The sequence below is a fragment of the Callionymus lyra genome, chromosome 14, assembly GCF_982586985.1.
Source record: "Callionymus lyra chromosome 14, fCalLyr1.hap1.1, whole genome shotgun sequence".
In the NCBI taxonomy this organism is placed as follows: Eukaryota; Metazoa; Chordata; class Actinopteri; order Syngnathiformes; family Callionymidae; genus Callionymus; species Callionymus lyra.
Window position 1 is genome coordinate 13,049,410 of NC_141831.1, and position 23,650 is coordinate 13,073,059.

General features: G+C 37.0%; 1 protein-coding gene across 2 annotated transcripts; it reads right to left on the bottom strand.

The window, feature by feature from the left end:
• LOC148066056 (protein phosphatase 1D-like) lies at nucleotides 1–14,160 on the bottom strand. Of its 2 annotated transcripts, none has more exons than XM_087807666.1 (7): nucleotides 13,563–14,160; nucleotides 10,190–10,418; nucleotides 7,941–8,065; nucleotides 7,684–7,865; nucleotides 5,804–6,022; nucleotides 5,604–5,688; nucleotides 1–2,103 (listed from the first exon to the last, which is right to left on the bottom strand). In XM_087807666.1, the coding sequence occupies exons 1-6, from the start codon at nucleotides 14,020–14,022 to the stop codon at nucleotides 5,608–5,610; spliced, it is 1,296 nt and encodes a 431-aa protein (XP_087663792.1). In that variant the 5' UTR covers nucleotides 14,023–14,160; the 3' UTR covers nucleotides 1–2,103; nucleotides 5,604–5,607. The 2 variants fall into 2 exon arrangements, with proteins under 2 accessions (XP_087663792.1, XP_087663790.1); XM_087807664.1 differs by having other exon boundaries at nucleotides 2–2,103; nucleotides 5,795–6,022.
• Between the last annotated feature and the right edge of the window lie 9,490 nt (nucleotides 14,161–23,650).

Here is a 23,650-nt window from a genome sequence, read left to right on the forward strand (position 1 = left end):
TCTCTGAGCAATTTTTAGGGAAAAGATAAACTCTTCAACTATTAATCTTTCATTTAAAAAACATTTTTATTTTATTCCAAAGCTTGTTGCGTGACAAACCCCCCAAAAAAGATTCCAATTTTGTTGTGTTCACATGAGCGCCCTCTAGTGTCAAATCTGAAACATAACATTGACCGACTTAAAAAAAACAACAACAAAGAACGATAAATAAAAAAGGCGTGAACTAATTCTTTCTTTGAGGGAGAAAAGTTTATTCTTCATTAATAAATTAGTTGACAAAACCTCCAACAAAAGGTTTTTTCAAAATACTTTCTCCTGTGAATCCAGAAGTTCTTCCACATCTTAACATGTTATTCCAAAATGAATAATTGTTTATACAATTCTCTAGAATAAAATGCGATTATGAACTAAAAAAAATTAAACAATTAAAACCATTATTAGACTTCGCAGCCGTGATTGTAAAACAAAAAAAAAAGAGGTTTTTATTTCAGCACAAAGACACTGTATATCCAGTCACTTTCAAAGCACGATATATGTAACACGGTTCAGTCCTGAGAAGTGGACACGGATTGTATTTGTCAAAGCAACACGCACACGCCACATGCCCACGAACGACCGCTAGCTTCACGACACACAGACGAGATTCCGAACATGCCAGACACCTGAAAGAACCACTTTTGCATAATCAATGTTCTGTACAATGTTCTATTGCATATCCATCAAACTGAACCAGGGAAGAAAAAACAACAAAAACTTAAGACGTTACATCAAGATGGATTAAAAAAAAACACATTCGTGTCAAGGCAACCATGACAGACGAAGGCAAAAAGAGTCATTAAGCTGCCATTTTTAAATAGATTCCCATCTTTCTGTTTCTATTTTAATTGAGGATTAAAAAACACGACGATGCAGAATGTACCAACAACCAAAAAAAAAAAGACACTTATTCACTTTTAAGAAATGAATTTTCAGGAAAAAAAAACAAAAACTTTTTCTCCAGATGTAGCCGTCGATGCAGGGAAAAAAAAACGGAATGATCCGTACTTAATGAATTCTTGTTTCTAATGTAGATTAAAATCCATACTTTAATTTATTTTACAGGCGCATTTTGTGCAGTTAAAACTCATGTAAACGACAAAATGCAGACAATTCCAGGTTAATAATCCTGATGGTCCTTTTATAATTCAGAAAAAGAAGTCAGCAAGTTACTGATTCGGATTCACAACTGTTTAGCTTAAAACCACAAGTGGACTCGTGGAATGAATACAATTCTCCATCAATCATTAATGAATAAATCATCAATAATTTAAAATATTAGTCTAAAACCCTAAAATTCTGAATTATTTGGGTAAGAATGCCATTTGTGTTTATCCATTTACCAGGTGCTTCTTATTTCTTCATCATGTCCACCATGATAGTCGTCATTATAAGGACTAAACGGAGGTTAAAATGTGTTAAGCTTATCCAAGACATAAGGAAAAAAGAAAAAAGAAAGATAAATCTTAAAATCCCATTGAAAATGTGTTAAAAACATTTGTATTTTTTTTTTTTAATATCTCTCCCTTCAAAATACTTCTATTATATTGTGCATAAATAGGAAAATAGATTGTACGTTGAAGAAATTCAAAATATTATTCTGACGATAAGATTTAAGGGGGAACAGATAGACATTTAGGGGATCCTCGGATTTCTCACATATTCACATATTTATACAAAAGTGTACAAGAAGCCTGCGGCACACCTGGCGGGGGGGGATGGGTGGGAAGATTGTAACTCCTCAGGTTTTTCCATTGTGTGTTCTCGACAGACGACATTCAGCGCGTACACACACACACACACACACACTCCCGACACACACGCACAAGGCATCACTGCGGTGCTGTGTTGACGACCTTCGAGTTGTTGTTGTTGTTGTTGTTTTTTTTAAAGGGCCGGGACAGTCCCCGTCCATCGTCACTTCTCTTTTAAAGGATCGAGTTAAAGTCGATCGTCCACGAGTGTTGTCGAGAGTGCGGAAGGAAAGTCGCCCCCTAGTGTTGAACACAATCAACAAAATGTAGAAGTGCGTCGACGCGGAGCTGCTCCCGAGTTCCAGTCTCGGCTCTAGAAGGGAACAGTGGAGAAAACTGGAGGTTAGATTCATAGTTTGTATGAAGTTGTTCAGAGCGACGATGCTTTTGCGTTGGGTGTTTTCGGTCGTGGGTTTGGACTTCAGTGGGCACGAGCCACGTTACATAAGAAGAGAAAAAAATAGAAAAAAAGTGCATCACTGGAGAGAACAATTGTTATTCGGCTCTTATTGATCAGCCTCGTTGTTTTTATTAAATCGACTTTCGTTTTGCATAAGCTTGTCGGATGTCGACTCCAGGTGCAAAAGGCAACAGAATCTTTGAAATATCACTTTTTAGAAACAAACCCCTGTGAGTCAAGAAGGGCCTTAATGCTTTTAGGTTCACTTGTTTTGTATTTATTTGTATATGGTGTATATATATATATATATGTCAATATATATATTGAGGTGCATAGACTTCACCTCAGGGATCTGATGACTTCTTACAATGAGATGGTTGAAACTGCTAGATCTGATTACATCAGAAAACTGGTAGCAGCAAATAGGAAAAACCCCAAAGTCTTGTTTGACACGATTAATTCTCTCGTGTCTCCTGCTCCTCAAATCACGCCTGTCTTCTGTGAAGCTGACAGCAATGCATTGTTGAGATTTTTCATTGACAAAATTAAATTGATCAAAGAGAAAATCTCTCCCCCTTTGTTTGGAACCCCTACTGTCTCTGAGCCCCTCTCCTCCTCTTGGTCCTCCTTCACTGCTGTATCTTTGGGTGATATTTCGGCACTAGTGAACAAGATGAAACCCTCCTCTTGCTCAGATGACGTCCTTCCTTGTAGGCTTTTTATCAAAGTATTTGATGTTATTGGCCCCTGGGTTACCAATATGGTGAACCTCTCTCTTTCCACAGGGGTTTTTCCCAATGCATTTAAACATGCCATTGTGGAGCCTCTGCTCAAAAAAACAGGCTTAGACCCAACTGACCTCAGTAATTTCAGACCTATTTCTAAGCTCCCTTTCTTGTCCAAGATCTTGGAGAAGGTGGTGTCTGGGCAGCTGTCTTTGTTCCTGGATCAAAGCGACATCAATGAGAAGTTTCAGTCTGGCTTCCGTAAACATCACTCTACGGAGACAGCTTTATTGAAAGTGTCCAGTGACATCATGATGTCGGCTGACTCTGGTAAATTCACTGTTCTGGTTCTTTTGGATATGTCTTCAGGCTTTGACACAGTTGATCACCAGATCCTGCTGAGAAGACTGAGGGATGAAGTGGGACTGTCTGGGTCTGTGTTAGAATGGTTCTCATCTTACCTTTCTGGGTGCAGTTTTAGTGTATTTTACTGCCAATCAAATGAGGTCTGAATCAGCAGATCTGTTGTGTGGAGTCCCTCAAGGTTCTGTTCTGGGTCCTTTTGTTTTTGCTGTACTTGATTCCCCTCGGTAAAATCGTTCAGAGATTTCCAGATGTTTCTTATCACATTTTTGCTGATGACATCCAGCTCTACTGCTCTTTTGACCCAACTGAGCCCCAAAGGCTGAACAGCTTAGTCAATTGTTTGCTAGAAATCAAACAATGGCTGAGTGAAAACACTTTACAGCTAAATGTGGACAAAACTGAAACACTGGTGATTGCTCCTGATGATAAGGTTCCAGGGTTGAGTCAGTACTTGGGTGACTTAGGTCGGTCTGTCAAACTGAGCCTGAGAAACCTGGGTGTTGTATTTGATAAAGACATGTCTCTTGTTCGACACTGCAGAAAACTGACCAGAAACTGTTTCCTTCAACTGAGAAAAATCTCTAAACTTAGGAAAATGTTGTCGGAACATGATCTGGAGCTTGTAATCCATGCGTTTGTTTCTTCTCGTCTGGACTATTGTAACAGTTTGTTTTCATGTCTTAACAAGAAGGAGCTGTCTCGTCTGCAGTTGATTCAGAACTCTCACTGGCTTCCAGTTTCTTTCAGGATCAACTTTAAAATTCTGGTTCTTACTTTCAGAGCTATTCATTGTCAGGCTCTTCCTTACATCACTGATCTGATCCAGCCTTACACCCCAGCTCGGGCTCTGAGGTCTGTGGATCAGAATCTACTTATGGTTCCACGCACATGGTTCAGGACCAGAGGAGAGAAATCTTTTCAGGCTGTTGCTCCTAAGCTTTGGAACAATCTTCCTCTCTCTTTGCGCTTGATGGAGTCTACTGACTCCTTTAAGAAACATCTTAAGACGTTTCTATTTGTTCAGGCTTTTCCTTTATTTTCTGGAACTCCTGTGTTGTTCTCAGTATTATCTTGATCTTTAAAGTATATACTTTTTTGATCTTGAATTGTTTTGATTGTTTAAGCGCTTTGTGACCCTGGTCTAGAAAAGCGCTATATAAATAAATATTACTTACTTACTTACTATATTTCACAGTACAGATTCCAATCTACACTAGTACAGATTCCAATCTACTAGTACAGATAACTACAGAGGTAACTAAACATATTATTTTGTCTATCCCGTTTTTAATCGCACAAACTACTACCGTATTTTCCGGACTATAAGTCGCATTTTTTTTTCATAGTTTGGCCGGGTGTGCGACTTATACTCAGGAGCGACTTATGTGTGAAATTATGAACACATTATTACCGGTATATATTTTCACATGTTATCTTCACACTAAACCACAAGAGGGCGCTCTAGAACTGTGTTGATCATTTCGACGTAGAAGAGGAAGCGCCTCATCTTCTGCCTCCGGAGTTAGCGGAGTTGTTTAAAAGTGACACCGAGGATGAAGATTTCATTGGATTTTCGTTATTTGGAGTTACAGGATGGTTTGGTAAACTTCTTAGCATGTTATTTATGCTATAGTTATCTGAATTACTCTTAATATGTTATGTTAACATACCAGGCACGTTCTAAGTTGTGTCATGTAACGTAAGCATACCGTTCAGCCTGTTGTTGCCTCTATTCTATTTTTATTTTAAATTGCCTTTCAAGATGACATGTCTGCTCTTGGTGTTGGATTTTATCAAATAAATTTCCCCCAAAAATGCGACTTATACTCCAGTGCGACTTATATATGTTTTTTCCTTCTTTATTATGCATTTTATGGCTGGTGCGACTTGTACTCCGGAGCGACTTATAGTCCGGAAAATACGGTACATGTTTTGATTTATCGTAGTCAAGTCAGGAAATTACGAATATCTTAAAGACAACCAAAGAAATGAGTGGAAGGCACTAGTTAACCTCACCCACCTTTACCCATGTCACCAACAAAATAATGATCTCCCATGATGCTTTGCAACACAATGTTCGGCTGATTGTTTCAATACGGCATTGAAATTCTACGTCTATTTTGCCACATCAAAAGCGATAAACAGTGATCGGTTGGCTGGGCGGCAAAGCATTAAGGGAGCTGTTCAGGTCACTGCTAGTGAGACGGTTGTTGAGATTGAAGTCATGTTGTCAGATCAAAAAACATAAATGTTGAGTGAAAAATTAAATGTGTTTTTAGGAAATAAATGACCCAGTGTATGGACAATAAGATGATGCGTCACCTCACTACCACTCCAGGCACGTCCATCTCTCCGGCTCTTCATACATCTCGTCTTCCTCGAAGAACATGGCGTCCACGTGGTCCGTCTGTTGACCCAGAAAAAACACACAAAGTGACCTTGGGGTTCAGCTCATGCATGCGTCTCGCTCTGAAGAGAGAAGGTTAACAGATGCGAGCGTAAATGCCACGGACCTTCGGTACCTCACACGTGTTATACATGGTTCCGGGAAAGGGCACGTGATCGATTCCGGTCGCCAGGTCCACCACGATCTCGTCCCGGTGCATGGGAATGGGAGGACCGCCGCGCTCCTGCAGCGCCAGCACGATGACGGTCGTGTTGTCGGCGCGAAGCATGCGCTCCTTCCAGAAGAGCAGAGCCGTGCATCCCAGGCGACGAGCACAAGACATTCCTTTTGGACCCTGGATAAGAAATCAAGACTCGAATGAAAGATTTGAAGTTGAATCCACGTGACTGGTGTTTAGAGATGATCTTGATCCTGACTTATTGCTGTGACCCACTAGCTTAGGGGTGTGAAAATCAATACCAGAAGGGGCTTAAAATCCAAGCTGTACAATTAATCTTTTACCAAACTGTCTGGTAACAGTAAGTATGTGTATTTTATTTTGGAAAATGTCTGGTCGATCTGAATAATCCTTTGCCACCCCATTTACAGATAATTACATTATCTTTACATTTATTTTATTCTTCTTGTGTTTCTGACATTATTATAAAATGTATTTTATTCTACTCATTTTTCTTACATTATTTTTTTTTACATACATTTTATTCTACTTGCTTTTCTTACATTATTTTTACATTTATTTTATTCTACTCGTTTTTCTTACATTATTATTATTTTTACATTTATTTTATTCTACCCTATTTTCTTACATTACTTTTACATTTACTTTATTTTAATCGTTTTTCTTACATTATTTATACATTTATTTTATTACAATCGTTTTTCTTACATTAATTTTTTAATTTATTTTATTCTACTTGTTTTTCTTACATTATTTTTTTAATTTATTTTATTCTACTTGTTTTTCTTAAATTATTTTTACATTTATTTTATTCTACCCTTTTTTTCTTACATTATTTTTTAATTGTTTTTTATTTTAATCCATTTTCTTAAATTATTTTTACATTTATTTTATTATACTCATTTTTCTAACATCATTTTTACTTTTATTGTATTCTACTCTTTTTTCTTACATTTATTTTATTTTACTCCATTTTCTTACATTAATTTTAAATGTATTCTACTCTGTTGTTTTTATTTTACATTTATTTAATTCTACTTGTTCTATCACATTATTTTCACATTTATTTTATTCTACTTGTTTTTCTTACACTATTTTTACATTTATTTTATTCTACTCCTTTTCTTACATTATTTTTTCCTCTTTTTTATTCTACTCGTTTTGTTGTTTGAGTGGACTTTTCTACACTTCTTGATCCCAGTTCCCTTTATTATTATATTTATTTGATTTAACTTGCCATGTCTTTAAAGTTTACTTTTATATTTTTCTACACATTTGCTGTGCAGTTTTCTTATATTATTATTATTACATTTATTTTATTAAAGTTGTTTTGTTAATATAGTAGACTGTTGTATTTGCCTACACTTGAGCACAGTTTTCTCAACAATTATAATTTTTATTATATTTAACTTGTTTTGTTCTTAGACTGGTCTTTGATATTTTCTTATTGATAATTATCTTAGTTTGTCCTCCTAGAAAATTACTTTACTCTAACATACATTTTAATTTCCTAGGAAGCCTTTGATCCAAGCCAAGAAAAAAAGCTCATCTGTTTCAACAATTTTATACAAAGACTGTCATCTTTAACGGTCACGATATCAACGTGAACGTGAACATGAAGCCGGTCATGAGTTAGACACACATGCACTGATGCAACTGATCCAGTATTTGATTGCCAAAGTAAACATGTCTATTCTACAAATAATCCAGGATTAAAGTCAAATTACATCTATAATTAGTCAGCAGGCGTCGTTTTATATTAAAGTGTAAAGAAAGCAAAACATGATTTGATTTGTCCTAAAAGCATGACTACATACCACCATTTTGTCATGGCTGGAACACATGTTCACGGCGTTGTTGGGCGGCATCATATTCCATAATCCGTCGCTGCCCAGAATTATGTAGCGATGCCTCTTGGGGTCGAGGGTCATCACAGTGGTATCCGGTTCCGGTGAGACCACAAATTCCCCGCTGTAGAAATCGTAGCTCCACAGGTCGCCTACAAACACCAGGAGGCGTCTCTCGGTTATAAGAAACTTAAACTTGGATAATAAATGTTTAACCTGCTGGTTACCGAGAGATCGTGCAACTGCCAAGAATGGAATCTGGTCGATGACTGTACTCCTCCTCACAGGACCGTTGTGGGTTAATCTTGGCCTCTTCCACACAACACGGTTCACTCCTGACTTCTTCATAACACTGCAAACATCAATAAAAAAATAATGACATCGGAACAACTATGTCAATCAATCAAACTTAATTTATTTTTCAAAGGATGTCATCGGCAATCAATTGTCTGTTTATCCTCATAATAACTCGAAAACAGCTGAAGAGATTCAATTGTGTAACCAGGAGACACAAAAGAAACATTTAATGCCTAAAGCAACATTTTAAATACAATGTCATAGTTTTCAGGGTTGTCAGAATTATTGAAACTCAAAAAGGTACTTAAATATTGCAGGTATGATACTCGCTTTTTTAAAAGTATTGATACTTATGAGACGCCTTATTTATTTATTGCTCTACCTCAGACCTTAAACTGTTTATTATAGTTGGTTTGTTTTTAATATGAATATTTGACGTGTGGTTCTGTTGTCATATGTTGTAAAAGAGGTTATTTTTTAGTATTTTTCTTTTCGATACAAATGTTTACTTTAAATATTGAGGTCTTTTTTTATCCCTGTATTTTAAAAATGGTACTGGATAGGGGTGTGAGAAAATATATATATTTTTATTCCTGACACCGTATCCATATTCAATTGCACTATATTGATGTATATATATGTTCAGAGTAGACTGTACTTTCTGAGGAGGCTTCGATCATTTAACATCTGCAAGAAGCTCCTCTGCATGTTCTACCAGTCTGTGGTGGCCAGTGTCCTGTTCTATGCTGTGGTGTGTTGGGGTGGAAATGTGTCCAAGAGGAGTGTCAACAGGTTGGACAGGTTGATCAGGAGGGCTGGTTCTGTGGTTGGAATGAAGCTGGACTCACTGGTGACAGTTGCTGAGAGGATATCATTGAACAAACTACTGTCCATCATGGATGATGACAGTCATCCTCTGAACACTGTCATCAGTGAGCAGAGAAGCAGAATGAGTGCACGAATGCTCCTACCCAGGTGCAAAACAAATAGACTCAGGGACTCATTCATCCCTCGGGCTATTAAATTGTACAATTCTGAGTTCGGGGGCAGGAGTGGAGTGAAAGTATCTGGATGTTCTGTTCCATGTTAGTCTCTGTATCTTTGTCTTTGTTGTTTTTCTTTCCTTGACCTATGTCCTTTGTCTTTGTCTTTAGACTTAGATTGTGTCATCTTGTTCTTCCTCTTTATGTTCTTCTTATTTTATTTTTTATGTATTATTTTTTATTGTTTATGAAAAATTGCTGGCTATTGGTAAAAAACAATTTCCCAAAGGAGACCTCCTGAGGGATCAATAAAGTTTTACCTTACCTTACCTTACCTTATATACATACACATTTTTAACATTTAAATAACATCCAATTTTAAGTTATTTTATGCTTTATATTTCAATAGTATGTGTACAATTGACAATCATTCAATGCTATATTTTACAATTAACACTCAAATATTCACCACGTTTATTCCTTTGTCTGGTGCAATTAAACCTATGGCCACTAGTTGGCCACACTTTTTATATCCTCCGTGCCAAAGTAACGGGAAAAAAACGCGAAATGGCAGCAAAGACTGAAAAAGAAAGGATACACCAGCTTTTAAAGCTGATGTTTAGACTCATTTTGGCTTTAAAACAAAGTAAATATATGTCAATATATTGTATCGTCGCACATGTATTATGATAAGTATTGTATCGCCAAATTATTTCCAATACAAAGCCCTAGTAACGAGTATTTAAGTTTTTTGTTTTTTTTAAGAATCAGTATGGAGTTAAAACCTGTCCTAATCCTGAAAACCCTAATATCTATTGTGAGAAATGAAGTGGTTATCATCAAGAATACCATGGAACATATCTAGATATCCAATTTTAAATAGACCCTTCTGTTATCTTTTGGTCAAGGTTTATAAATACAGTCATGGAATAAAAACATTAGAGCAGCATTTTCAATTTCTTGTTAATTTTAAAGCCTGTTTTCGTTTCTATTTGTTTGGGGAAAATTCAATATAACGGTCGAACATTTTTACCCAGAGACAACACAAGGTATTTGTATTTGATTTTCTCCCAAACTAATATAAACAAGAAAAGCCATTAAAATCAACAACAAGTTGAAGAGGTTGCTCTAAAAATGTTTTACTTCCATGTATTTATTAAATCATGGATTTATATGCATAATATCATAAGTCTCACCTTCCGCCGAGCCGCTCGATCCTCTCCTTCTCTTTCGGAAGCTCCGGTTTATGATCTTGTGTGACTTCCAGAGCTTGGAGGGTGATGTCCGTCTCGTTCTCCTGGACCCCGACCACGACTGCGGAGTCCCCGACGTGGGCCACATACATGTGAATCCCCCGGATCACGATAACACTGGCCGTGGTACCAGATGTGCTAGGAAGACCCGTTATCGTCTTCGGCCACTCCGCTGTACACAGAGAGACAATAATAATATTCTTTGTTACTAACATTTATTACTTACAGAGATTAAAAAGTACACTGATGTGCATGTATATATAAACAGCATTTTTTAATTCATAAAATATGAATAAAAAGATACAGTATTCATTTATAGATGAGGTAAAATGTTTCTAAATTAGATTAAAATGTTTAATATCGGATGTTTGTGAAGACTGAGGCAGGTGTCAGCAATTACCATTCCTACGGGGCCACATTAGATACAGTGACCTCATGTAAGGGGCCGTCATAGAATTAAGGAATAATTACATTTAAAATAAAAAAGACAAAAAAGTCATCACGTCATACCATTTTTTATAAGAAAGCGAATTAAGCTACTTCGTTTTGAATATAAAATATGATAAAAACACATGTTCATTTATTAAATTTACTTATATTTTTTCTTTCTTGGAAAAAAAAAGCTAACAAATGGGACAAAAGGCTGCAAACGACAACAAAAATACATGCTGTTGTGTTTATGTTCAAATTAAATTAAAATTAACTTAATAAAATACAGAAAAAAATAACACAAAACATCACGTGGGCAGCACAAATAAAGTCAAAGGGCCGCAAGTGGCCCCCTAAATATTAGTTTTATCCCATTTCCATTTCTATCATAGGAGCAGCAGAGCTTTCACCAGAGCTGCTGCAAAATGCTCAACATTGTCATAACATTTAAAATTTCACTGCTGTACGACATGTTTACAAGCACATTTTTCCATCCATTTTAGAACAAAGTTTAAAGTTAAAAAATTAAACACAGACAGATACTGAATATTGCATGTTGCTCCGGGTAGAGAAAGAGACTTTCAATGCACTTGTGTATGGTTAATATAAGTTACCATTTTTTGTTAATATTTTGAGAAGCACTTTCCTACAAGTACTTTCACATTTGATTAGAGAAAGTATTTGCCCAGCATTTTATTTAAAAGCGAGAAAAAGTGTCTCTCTTAAAGAAACAATATCTTGTTCTTGTTCCACACATGTATCGTGATACGTATCGTATCGCCGGAGCCAGTACACCGCCAAAAAACACATCCCCCAACTATTTGATATTAGTGCCGTGTATTGGCAATAATCTGGCAATTGGATACAGGGGCAAATATACAATATATTGTGATATACTGAGATACTATAAGAACAAGGATAATTATAGTATTTCCCAAATATTTTCCTCTCGTGTTGCAGAATCTACAGACCACATGACTCTTGATAAAGTCGTAACTGCTTTCATTTGTTTTGAAACCAAAAAATGTCCAAACAAACAGTTTCTAGTCAGTTTTCTGCAGTGTTGAACTAGAGACATGTCTTTGTCAAACACAAAACCCAGATTTCTAAGGCTTAGTTTGACAGACTGGTCTAAGTTATCCATGTCACAGCATGCACGATCCGGACCATATAATCCATGCGTTTGTTTCTTCTCGTCTGGACTATTGCAACGGTTTGTTTTCATGTCTTAACAAGAAGGATCTGTCTCGCCTGCAGTTGATTCAGAACTCTGGAGCGAGAATCTTGACCCGCTCTAGTAGAAGAACTCACATTTCCCCGATTCTTATATCTCTTCACTGGCTGCCAGTTTCTTTCAGGATCAATTTTTAAATTCTGGTTCTTACTTTCAGATCTATTCATGGTCAGGCTCCAGTGACCTGATCCAGCCTTACACCCCAGCTCGGGCTCTGAGGTCTGTGGATCGGAATCTGCTGTTGGTTCCTCGCACACGGTTCAGGACCAGAGGAGAGAAATCCTTCCAGATTGTTGCTCCTAAGCTTTGGAACGATCTTTTTCTCTCTCTCCGTGTTTGATGGATCTACTGACTCCTTCAAGAAACATCTTAAGACATTTTTATTCTTGCAGGCTTTTCCATGATTCTCTAAGACTTCTGTGTTTGTCTTGGTGGCGACTTGACCTTTAAAGTATATATTTTTATTAAGTATCGTCTTAATTGTTTAAGCGCTTTGTGACCCTGGTCTGGAAAAGCGCTCGACAAAACTATAAATGACTTACTTAGATCAGCTTTTAAAAGCTGCTGAACGTCACAGTGTGCTTTACTCATTTTTGAGTGTCTCAGATCCGTTTTTCCTTTCTCCTCTATAGTCTTACTTAAATTATAAAAGTGTCTTGAGAAAACTTTGTTAGATAAGAAACTTGATTAATAAAATTGAATTGAATCTGGCTATACAATACAGGGGCAACGATACAACATATTGTGCTATTTTGCGATACTATGGGAACAAGGATAACTGTAGTATTTCCCGAATATTTTCCTCTTGTGTTGCAGAATCTACAGACCACATGACTCTTGACAAAGTCGTAACGGCTTTCATTTGGTTTGAAACCAAAAAAAAGTCCAAACATCAGCTTTTAAAAGCTGCTGGAGTCTAATGTATCCTCTCGTCCTCAGTCATCGCTGGTATCTCGCGATATTTCAATGTTAATTTAACTGCAGAGGACACGATGACGGCTGTCGAAATATTGATACAGTATCGTGGAAAATAATGATATATAACAAACACCCTTGTTTCATACTTCTAAACCAACAGATCAAGAGTTCTCTCCCGCACCTCCATGGACTATACTCTTCTCTTTTTTTTCTCACTGTATCCTCCCTCACTCTTCTCTCCGTCCATCGGTCCAAACATAACCTTTTAAAAGCTGCTGGAGTTTAATGTATCCTCTCGTCCTCAGTCATCGCTGGGATTTCAACATTCATTTAGGCTGCCGAAATACTGATACAGTATCGTGGAAAATGATACAATGATATATATCGAACGCCCCTAGTCAATACTTCCAAAAGAACTCCACTGAAATCAAGCAGTGTCAACAAACTTTTGACTGATGCCACTATTTAGATTAAAACAACAACAACCCATTTTCATCACATAAAAGAAAACCAAAGGCTTAAGCAAACCATCTCCAGATTGACTCACCGAGCAAATCAGAGAGATGTTTTTAGAAGTATTGTTTATGTATGTGGGTGACAGGAGAGCCACAGGGATTAATATGGCTGCTCAATATGGAGGGAAAAGAGGGGATCAGAGTCTCGCTGCTTGTCAACAAATAAACAACGAATATGTCCAGGTTGTTTTATGTCAATAATAATAAGCATGACACTCACGCAGTTGCTTCCACATGGCGTGGTGACAGGCGATGAAGCCCTTCCTGAGAGCGGCGCACACCTCGCTGTGGTCCTTGGACCAGAAGCCTCGCTGCCTCTTCAGCAGGTCCCACAGGTTCTCCCGGGCGAAGTGAGCCGCCTCCCGGCCCCCGTGGCCGTCGAACACGGCGAAGAACGCCACGGATTTCCGCGGGTTCGCGACGCGCTCCGGGTCCTCGCTCAGCGACTCGACCCACGCCGCGGAAACTGGGGCAGGCTCGGCGTCGTCGCCGTCGTCGTGGTGGTGGTCGCTGTTTTCTATTGTCCGTTTCCGGGGCTCGGGGGTCTCCTCCGCTCGCCGGGGCTTCGGGTACTCCTCGGCGGGCTCGTACTCGATCCGTATCTCGACAACATCCTCCATGTATTTCCTCCCTCCTTGCTCCGAGAAGGCGCTCATACGGAATATTAAAGCGTCGTCCATGGTGGTTCCCCGGCGCCCGCTAACGGTTGGCGAAACGCGACGGTCACATGTAGACGACGGTCGTGGCGGTGGTTTATTTTTTTTTAAAACCAATTTTGCCGCGACTGTACGGCCGAAGGCTTCCTTCCTTCCTTTCTTTTTTTTTTCTTTTTTTTTTTTTGTTTATCCCTTTCGCCACGTCCTGTTGTGCGTGATGACGTCACGCTGCAGCGACGGGGCGACGCTCTGGCGGGAACATTCAAAATAAAAGCGCCTCCTTTCCCTCTGAAGAAAGATCTTCTATAATATTATATATCTATATATTAATATAATAAATAAAGTTTTGACGAATCCTCACACCACACTATATGTTTATATATATTTATATTTGTTAATGATATAAAACGTTGCGTAAATCTAGCCAATCACTGAAACCCCCACGCAATATTAACCAATCAAAAGCAAGATAAGGCGGATCTGTCTATCAGTTCAGCATCTTTACTCACAAAAATAAAAACTTAACTTAACAACAACACCACTCTGCTTTAAATCTATCTTTTTTTTTTCTTCCGGGTTTTATCTGTCATGATGTGCCTGTCTCATAGTCAGATAAAGGGCCCTGTGTGAAAACCCAACTCTCCTGAAGTATTCACATGTTGTAAATGTGAATGAAAGTAAGTAAATAATAGTCGTCCTCTTCAAAATGCAGTAGATCATTCGTCATGATGTCGCTCCGTTTTGAAGTTATTACTTAATAAAGTTCTCTCCCGTTTAAAACTGCCAAACGAGATAACGGTTTAAATTATACATTCTGACATCACACTGGTGGAGGTGTCCTCCCCTAGAAGCCCTAAATCGTTTAAGTACCTACATGTTAATCGAGAAACTAAATAAATATTTAAGTTAACATGGTGAGAGTTACTTCTGCCTTTAGGTGTATTTGTAATGTGTACATTAAGCAGCAAACCTTATTTTTTTTTATTTGTTTTTTTTAATGTAGAAAACAGGAGACTCAGGGGTCAAATTGAAATTTACGTGAGTCCTTAAATGCAACTTGTGGTTTTGTGACCAATCAGAGCAGAGTGGGCGTGGTTGCTTGGACGAGACTTCTTCTTGGCCATAACAGCGCATTTTAAGTGGGCGGGGCTTAACTGTTTTTTTCTAATGTAGATATCTTTAATAATTAAGGGTTTTGTGCAAAAAGAAACATACTGATGAGTATAATAGAGGTCCTAGAACAATTTAAGAGACACTTAAAACAGCACATTAGGTGCCCTTTAAGAAAGATATTCTATAATATTAAGAGATGTGTTATAAATACAGTCTTGAATGTCTTGAAGTCAGGCATTTTGACAAATCAAAATATGTTTATGTGTATATATTTTTTAATGATAATAAACGTTGGTCCTATTTGCGTAGATTTAGCCAATCACTGAAGCCCCCAACCAATCAAAAGCAAAATACGGCGGGTCTTTCTATCAGTTCAGCTTCTTTACTCACAAAGATAGAAATGAGTCATAGTCACTTAACAACCATATCACTCTGCTTTAAATCTATCTTTTTTCGGGTTTTACCTGTCATGATGAAAACTATTGCTAAACTGCGCAGTAAATTCCCATATCGCTGTTCAAAAGGAGGAAATAAACTTCCGGCTTTCAAATGAAGAGCATCGGCGTCAATGCCTGCTTTCATTGTCACGGTGATTCTCTGAGATGTTTCAAATCATTCATTAGTTTATTCCTTTTTTTGTCATATCTATCGATTGTTTAAAACGAATTAAGATAATCACCCAATAAATAGGTTTCACATACTTGATTGAATATGGCAAGTTTTAATATTGAAATAATAGAATAGTAATCAAATAATATAATTATTATTGTATTATTTGATCATTTAGATTTATTTAATTAAAATCTCACTCTTGACTTTGAGTTTTTGCTGAAACTTGGTAGCCCTGTAATTACTTAAGCTTAATATTTATTATTATATATATTTTTATTATTATTATTATATAATAATTGTATTCATATACAAGTTACAGAGATGTCAAGTTATATTTATAATGAACTTATATTATATTTCCCCATTAAATACTCAACAATTTTCTTCAAGATAATAAACTGCTTTGTTTTTGTGTTTTTTTGCATTAATGTGGCCAACCACACAATATCGATCAATCAGAAAAAAATATAAGGCGGGTTCTTGGCTTTAGTCTGTCATTATAGTACCAATACAATTTAATTAACAATTTAACAACATAACATTTAAATTAAAACAACAGCGCCAACATCGTACAGTGGTTAAAGCAAATTAGTAGTTTTTATTTCTCCAGGCATGAGCCTCACTAAAATCGATATTTCCTATCTTAACTTTGTGGTCATTTTCCCCAAACCCCATTTGTTGGAGGAAATAAACTTTTGACTTTTAAATTAAGAGCATTGTATCAGCTGCTCCTGACTTGCAAACCTTTATTATCACATTCATGCTCTGTACTGTTTAAAATGCATTTTTGTTATTTCTATTATTTGTTTAAGTTATTATTTATCATATAGTGCCATATATATTTACATTTCCACCCAGTGAATAGGTTTCAGATCCTTTAAAATGGCAAGTTTAAAATGGGAAATGATAACCGATCATAACGTTTGAATGAATAATTTAAGAGAAATTGTTCATTAGAACATGATATTTTATCCATGTTGCCCATATGTCAAAGGTAACAGGTTTATGATGCTATAAATCTATAATTATTCCAAGTTACAATGAATGCCTCAGATCTATTCTAGAGGATGTGTACTACTATACTACTAAATATCATAACAATTAAATGTAGACTTTTAGAGGAAATATTAATGAAATCATCTTATTTTAACCATTTTAGTCATACATCTAAGACAGGACATCAACATTGTCAGGTCTGCGTCCACACATTACAATTTAACAAATAAAAAATGTCATTCATACACCTCTCCTTCTTACCGTGGTAAAGTTTGCATACTGATTATAACTATTTTCCCTATATTACTTATTTTACTTACAACCAAACAAAGCCAATAGAATGGTAAGTAATAAAAGTATCTAAAATTGTAGTTAGTAATTTCTTTATTATAGCATACTTGTACCTTATATATATATATTTAAAAAAATAATTGATAAATATCTTTTGGCGTACACAACATGCAAAAAAAATACAAATAATAATAATAATCTATTTTAATTATTGACTTTTCAACACTATTGAGTTATGTTTGTTCCTGGAAAGTGACCTACATGTCATGTTCCACTTTTATTTTGGTTTTATTTTGTTGTTTCACTTCCTGCTCTCTTTTTTCCCCATGTTTCCTGAGTGACTTATTCCACACGGCTGGACCTCATCAGAAATCAACACAAACTATTTCAACCACCTAAATCCACACCTGTTTTCAACTGTCAAGATTCTCCTGGTAAACTACTTGTTCTCAAATCTCACGTTGGTTATTCCTGTTTTGGCCTGTGTATATATTTTTGCCTTTTTATGCCAAATGTGCCAAAGTCTTATAGTTTGTCTCTGTTAACACGTTTTTAACAGTGACTGTTCTGACCTTTGAGTTTTCACTTTTTCTTCTAGCTTTTTCCTCTTCTTTCCTTTCATTTCCTGATGTATTTCCCTGCTGTGGTATTTGGACATTTAGAGACATTGTCTCTAGTTAGTTTTGTATATTTGTGATTATATTGATGGGAATCTTGTATCTATGTATTAAAATATTGATTCTACTTGTGTATTGTGTTTTTACTGGTCACTCTCACCTGAACTCGGATTCTGCTTTATTCAGATCGTGACATTATATAGTGTTGAAAGGCCCACATTTGAAAAATAAACAAATCTCCAGTTTAAATCTCAAATTCACTTTACTTTTTAAACTTTATGATGTAGCTGAAATGTCACAAAACACAAACAAAAACACATTAAATAGGTTTTAATCAATAAATGATATTAGACTTAACTTAATCCGAACAATTTAAATATTTCTTATTAGTTTTCCCCCATTCAAGGTGTGAAGGAAGCGAAGGAGGAAGACTCTTCTTCACCCACAGCCAAAGATGTCCATCAAATGTCAACTAAGGCGGGTGAGTAATTTTTACATTTAATTTTTTGTACCTACCAAACCATGTTTTAAACAGTAATATGTAAAAAGAGAACCCTGCTATGATTGAACTAAAAAATGTGACTCTAAATTATTAAAATGAAAACAGAAAAGGTGGCTTAGAGGCATATGTTTCTTGCCTTAGAAATAATAATAATGAAAATAGTAATAAGAATAATGTGTCACTATTGTCTGCTGTAATGATATTCAACAGTTAGGGTAGGAGTTGGGACAAAAACCTCAATTTAAGGACTGAATTATGTTTTTGTTTTAGTTAAAAGCATCCTAATCACAAATATAAGTGTCGGCCAGTCACTGTGGTCACCATCAGTATGAACACGTAGATAAAATGCGCTCATGGAGGAGTCGCCTTTTTAAAAAATGGCATCAGTTAGAATCGGAATTTTATCCTCAGATGTTGGGGTTGGTGCTGTGTGTGTCTCTACACCACTGATGACACACAATTCAAAATATGAAATTATAAAAATTGAAGCTAAGCTAAATAAAAAGTAATTGACAACAAATATGTACAATACATAGAATGTAAGGCCAACTTCATCAACAGTCCACTTCAACCAGTCATAAGTAAGTAAGTCATATTTAGTATAAGTTATACATTTTGTAGGAATGAAAGTTGTTAAAATGCCCTTACTAGTAAACACGGAAGAAAACTGACCAAAAATTGTTTCCTTCAAATGAGAAAAATCTCTAAACTTTGGAAAATGGTGTCACAACACGATCTTATAATCATTGTGTTTTTACGTTTTTAAACTATAGAAATAGTTTATTTTCGTTTCTAAGCAAGAAGGAGGTTTCTCTCCTGCAGTTAATACAAAACTCTGCTACGAGAATTCTGAGCCGCTCTAGTAGAAGAACTCACATTTATCAGATCCTACACTGCATTGGCTGCTAGTTTCTTTCAGGATCCATTTTTAAATTCTGGTTTTATTCTATTTATGGTCAGGCTCCTCCTTACATCAATGATCTGATCCAGCCTTACACCCCAGCTCGGGCTCTGAGGTCTGTGGATCAGAATCTACTGTGGTTCCTGAACACAGTTCAGGACCAGAGGAGAGAAATCCTTCCAGGCTGTTGCTCCTAAGCTTTGGAACGATCTTCCTTTTCATCTGCGTTTGATTGACTTCTTCAATACCTTTTTATTTGTGCAGGCTTTTTCTTTATTTTTCTGGGACTAATGTGTCTTCTGTGAGTTTTAGGTACTTTAAAACGTGTATTGCTTTTGATTGTATGAGCACTTTGTGACCCTGGTCTAGAAAGACGCTTTACAAATAATTATTACTTACTAAATTAAACATCTCATAACAAAGACACGGGCAGGTCTAGAATAGTAATTACTCCCCACATCTTAATTTATTCTGGCCATATTTTAAGTTCTGACTTTTAACTTGTGCAAACTCCTTTCATGCTCTACCCTTCCGTCACACTTTCTCTCGTTCTCCCTCGTCCATCAATACAGCAACCCTCCGAGAGGCCTCGTCCATGTCTCCACACAGGCCTTTATTACAGATGAAGAGGCGAAGTGATTTCCATGTAAATGGTGTCAGAATGTCATTTTCAAGAGAAGCTTCAGAGAAAATGAATTTTTGAAGACGACGGAGATTACCTAGGGGCAGTGACACCTGGATTGCATTCTTACAGATTCCCCATGCAGCGCGCGTATAATGGCCCATCTATAAAAATAGCTTTGTTTGGCTTCCGCCGTCTGCTGCAGTGCCAATCAGCCGGCGGAAAAAAAAAAGCCGACTGTAAATGTGGTATAAATGTAATTAATGTGTTTTGTGTCCTTTTCAAAGGTTTCTATTTTTTCAAAGCTGCATCGCGTGGATGCTCCAGTTAATACCATAACTGTGATGAATATGGAATTTGAGATGCAAACATGCCATTTCTTGACCATGCTAAAAGGGAAAAAGGTGATTTCATTGATTTAGCACGCACAATGTTGTTTACTTAAAAGCGACGTGACGGTTTCAAACAGTGGTGGAAACGGTTTGAATGCGTATCACACATATGTGAGGCATTGCAACGATAATAGTAAATATGACTTTCATAGCACTTTTAGAGATACTGAAATACGCTTTACAAAGATACAAACAAACAAGACAACAACTGATTTGTCAGGTGTTGCAAGTCATGTTGAAGAGATGGGTTTTGAGATGACTTTGAAAGACAAAAATTATAATTTCTTTGAGGGTGGAGAGAATGGCTTTAGCGGTGATGTATGCTGTGTCTCAAATCGCATACTTGCGTACTCAAAGTTAGTATTTTTAGTGCCATGCACACTAAATGGGCGTACTAAAACGCACACAAAACTGAGTATGGTTCGATGCACACTATCTGCCCTAAACAGCTGCCATCTTAGTGACGTTGTAAACGGAAGTTACGTCATACATATATCCATATATATTCATATACTTACAGATGTATTTTCAGCAGCAGTAGAAGGATGACACGTCTTCGCTGCTGATACCAGCGTAAATATCTTGCGAATATTTCGTTTTTCATATTTTTTCTTTATTTCTTTTTCCAAACTTGCAAAACGTGCTGCCAGCAGGTGTCGGCGATAGCGTTCAAACAGCTGGTGGAAACCATTGTTAAATAGTAGTAGAAGAAGAATCTGTCGAGTGTTATCCGGTTAGTGTGTAGCGGCAGTGTTTGATTTGAGACATACTATCTGTGGAGAATTTCCGTACTAGTTACTATGTACACTATCCTGATGCATACTAACTTCTAGTATACTAAGAGTAGTATGCGATTTGAGACACAGCGGTAGAGTTGGGTGTCGTCAGCATATCGGTTAATGTGAAGTCCATGATGGCGGATGATGTAACCAAGTGGGACCATGTATATGATGAAGAGAACTGGGCCAAGCACTAAGCCTTGGGGGACTCCGTGTGAGACAGCGGTAGTATGGGATTTGTGATTCAATTGAAGAAGTACTATTGCAGCATTATAAATACTGTAGCTGATACACATGTTGGCAGCTTTTGTTTAATTCAGTCTCAACTCTCTAAATTATCATTGGATCCTATTGAAAAAGAAACGTATGAAGATGGTCATGATTGTTTGTGGCTCGTTTCCACTCAGGTTTAAATCAGAAGCGACTGGGACAAATTATTGTGAGAGGTGAAACGTATGTGCTCTTCAGATACTAATCTTTTCAATGTCACACTCTAAAGTCTGCCCCCGTCACAATGATAGATGACCACGATATCGACTTCAGGTTAATTCAAAACTGCCCCGCTGAGTTGGATGAAAGGACTTGATAAACACTCTTGTGATAAGAGCGTGGTTAAAGGAAAATTGTTTTGGGGGAAAATGCTCTCCTGCCCGTCTGCTGCAGCTCGACTACACATCCTTTATGTTGGAAGTAATTTCTTAAGAATACACAAAAGCCTATGCTTGATTGTGCCTACAAAAATGTATTTGCAGCATTGTCGATGATTTGTCAAACTATGATTCAGTTAAATAGTTAATTTTATCGAAAAATGTTTACCTGACATTCAATCGATAAGATGAATTTGAGTTTATTTAATTTTTTTTATATTTTGTCGACAGCAGAGGAGCATGTTAACAACTTTGTTCATTCACAAGCAGGTTGGATTAAAATGTTTGGCCTGTTTATTTTTTCATGGCAAAAAAGAGTCCAAAGACACCAAAAAGTTAACTTTTTAAAGCAATATAGACAATTTCAATAACATTTTATCACACATTAGCGCACGACAGTTACCTAGGATTTGGCATTGTTTAGCACGGAATACTTGGGTTAGAGGTATACTTGATCAAAATGTTTGGCAAACAAGGTTGCATGTCAAAATTGATTGATTTTAAACCAACCATCCTGCGGGCCACACAAAATGACAGATTTGAGTTTAACACATCTAACTTGGATATGGCACAATGATATATTGGGAACAGGACGTGGGGACTTATTTCTCTGCCAAATATGTGGCTAAAATAAGTAGACAGCCTGGGTATCCTAGAAGAACATTTGGAGGGTTGTTTTTCTCAGCGACCACGATCAGATATAAGATTTCGGCCACTTGTGCTGATTGAATGCACACCTGTCTTGCAGTGGCACCTCATGCTTTGTGTATATGCAGTAGGGGTGTGTATTGGCAAAATCTGGCTATACTATACGTAACACAAATACAGGGCGAGGCTGTGTGCCAAATTGGCCACTTCTGCACTTACACTTAGTAAGTACGTCCTAATTAGCAGTGTGTGAAAATGTAGTGTGCAATTAGCACTCAATTGGTGCACTCAAACAGACAGAAAATTGAGTGTGGATCGATGGACACTTTCCACCCTAAACAACTGTCATCTTAGTGACGTAGATGGCGCTAAACGGAAGCTACGACGCGTCTTTGGAGCAGATACAGGCGTAAATGTCTCAAGAAAGCACTTATATTACCACAAAACAACATAACAATAATAACAGAATGAAACACAACTTAATAACTTGTTTCAACTTCCTGTTGCGATCAGCGTTAAAAAATAGTAGAAGAAGCTGACGAGTCATTTCCGGCAAGTGTGTAGTGACAGTGTTTGATTTGAGATGGTACTATCTGTCAAATTTGCGCACTTATTGTGTACTATAAACCAGTGCACTCGGAGAAGTGCGCGATTTGTCCCACAGCTATGATATATTACGATTATACTGTGGTACTGTAGTCACGATATATTTAGTGTCGCCCGAGTACTTGACTCTAGGGTTGCAGAATTTACAGACGACATGACTCTTTCGTTTTGAAACAAAAATATTTCCAAACATCAGCTTTAAAAGATGCTGGAGTCGACTGTATCCTCTCGTCCTCAGTCATCCCAGGGATCCTTCCATATTCAATTGTTCCTCTAGCTGTGGTGGGCGTAATGACTGCTGAAGAAAAATATGATGTGGTGTTGAATATCGACACAGTATTGTGAAAAAAACAAATTTGTGATCTGTATCGATTGCTTAATACACCGTCCGAAGTGACACTTTTATTATATAGTGTCTCTGTGCTAATACACGGCACACAAGCTTGTTCATGTTTGTAGTCCACTGAGGCTGACAGTGCTTTATTAGGTAGATTAAACTCAATAGCCGCGGAGTAATGTTGCAGCGCTGTCCGTCTTTAGTTACACAGTTCATTACACCGAAGAAGAGCCAATCATCAGTCATCGCCGACACTGCTTTCAATAAAATGAAAAGGAAAATCAATATTTGGGGGGAAACAATTTACCCAATTCAATTGGTAAGGTATTGGAGGTTTGCACACAAGTTGTAAAAAAGATATTCTACCCTACAGCCACTGAATTCACGCTGATCCACAATTTTGTGTTCATTATACGCTCACTCGCTGCCGTGTTTGTCATAAATATTGTTGAGATTCTGCTTTTGTCTGTCCAGTAAACACGGGGATATAGGAAAGTATGGAAACTACGGAAAATAATTTGAATTTCACACGGAGGGAAAGAGCGAGAGATGCTGCTTTCACAGCAGGTGAACCTCGACGCTGCAGGAC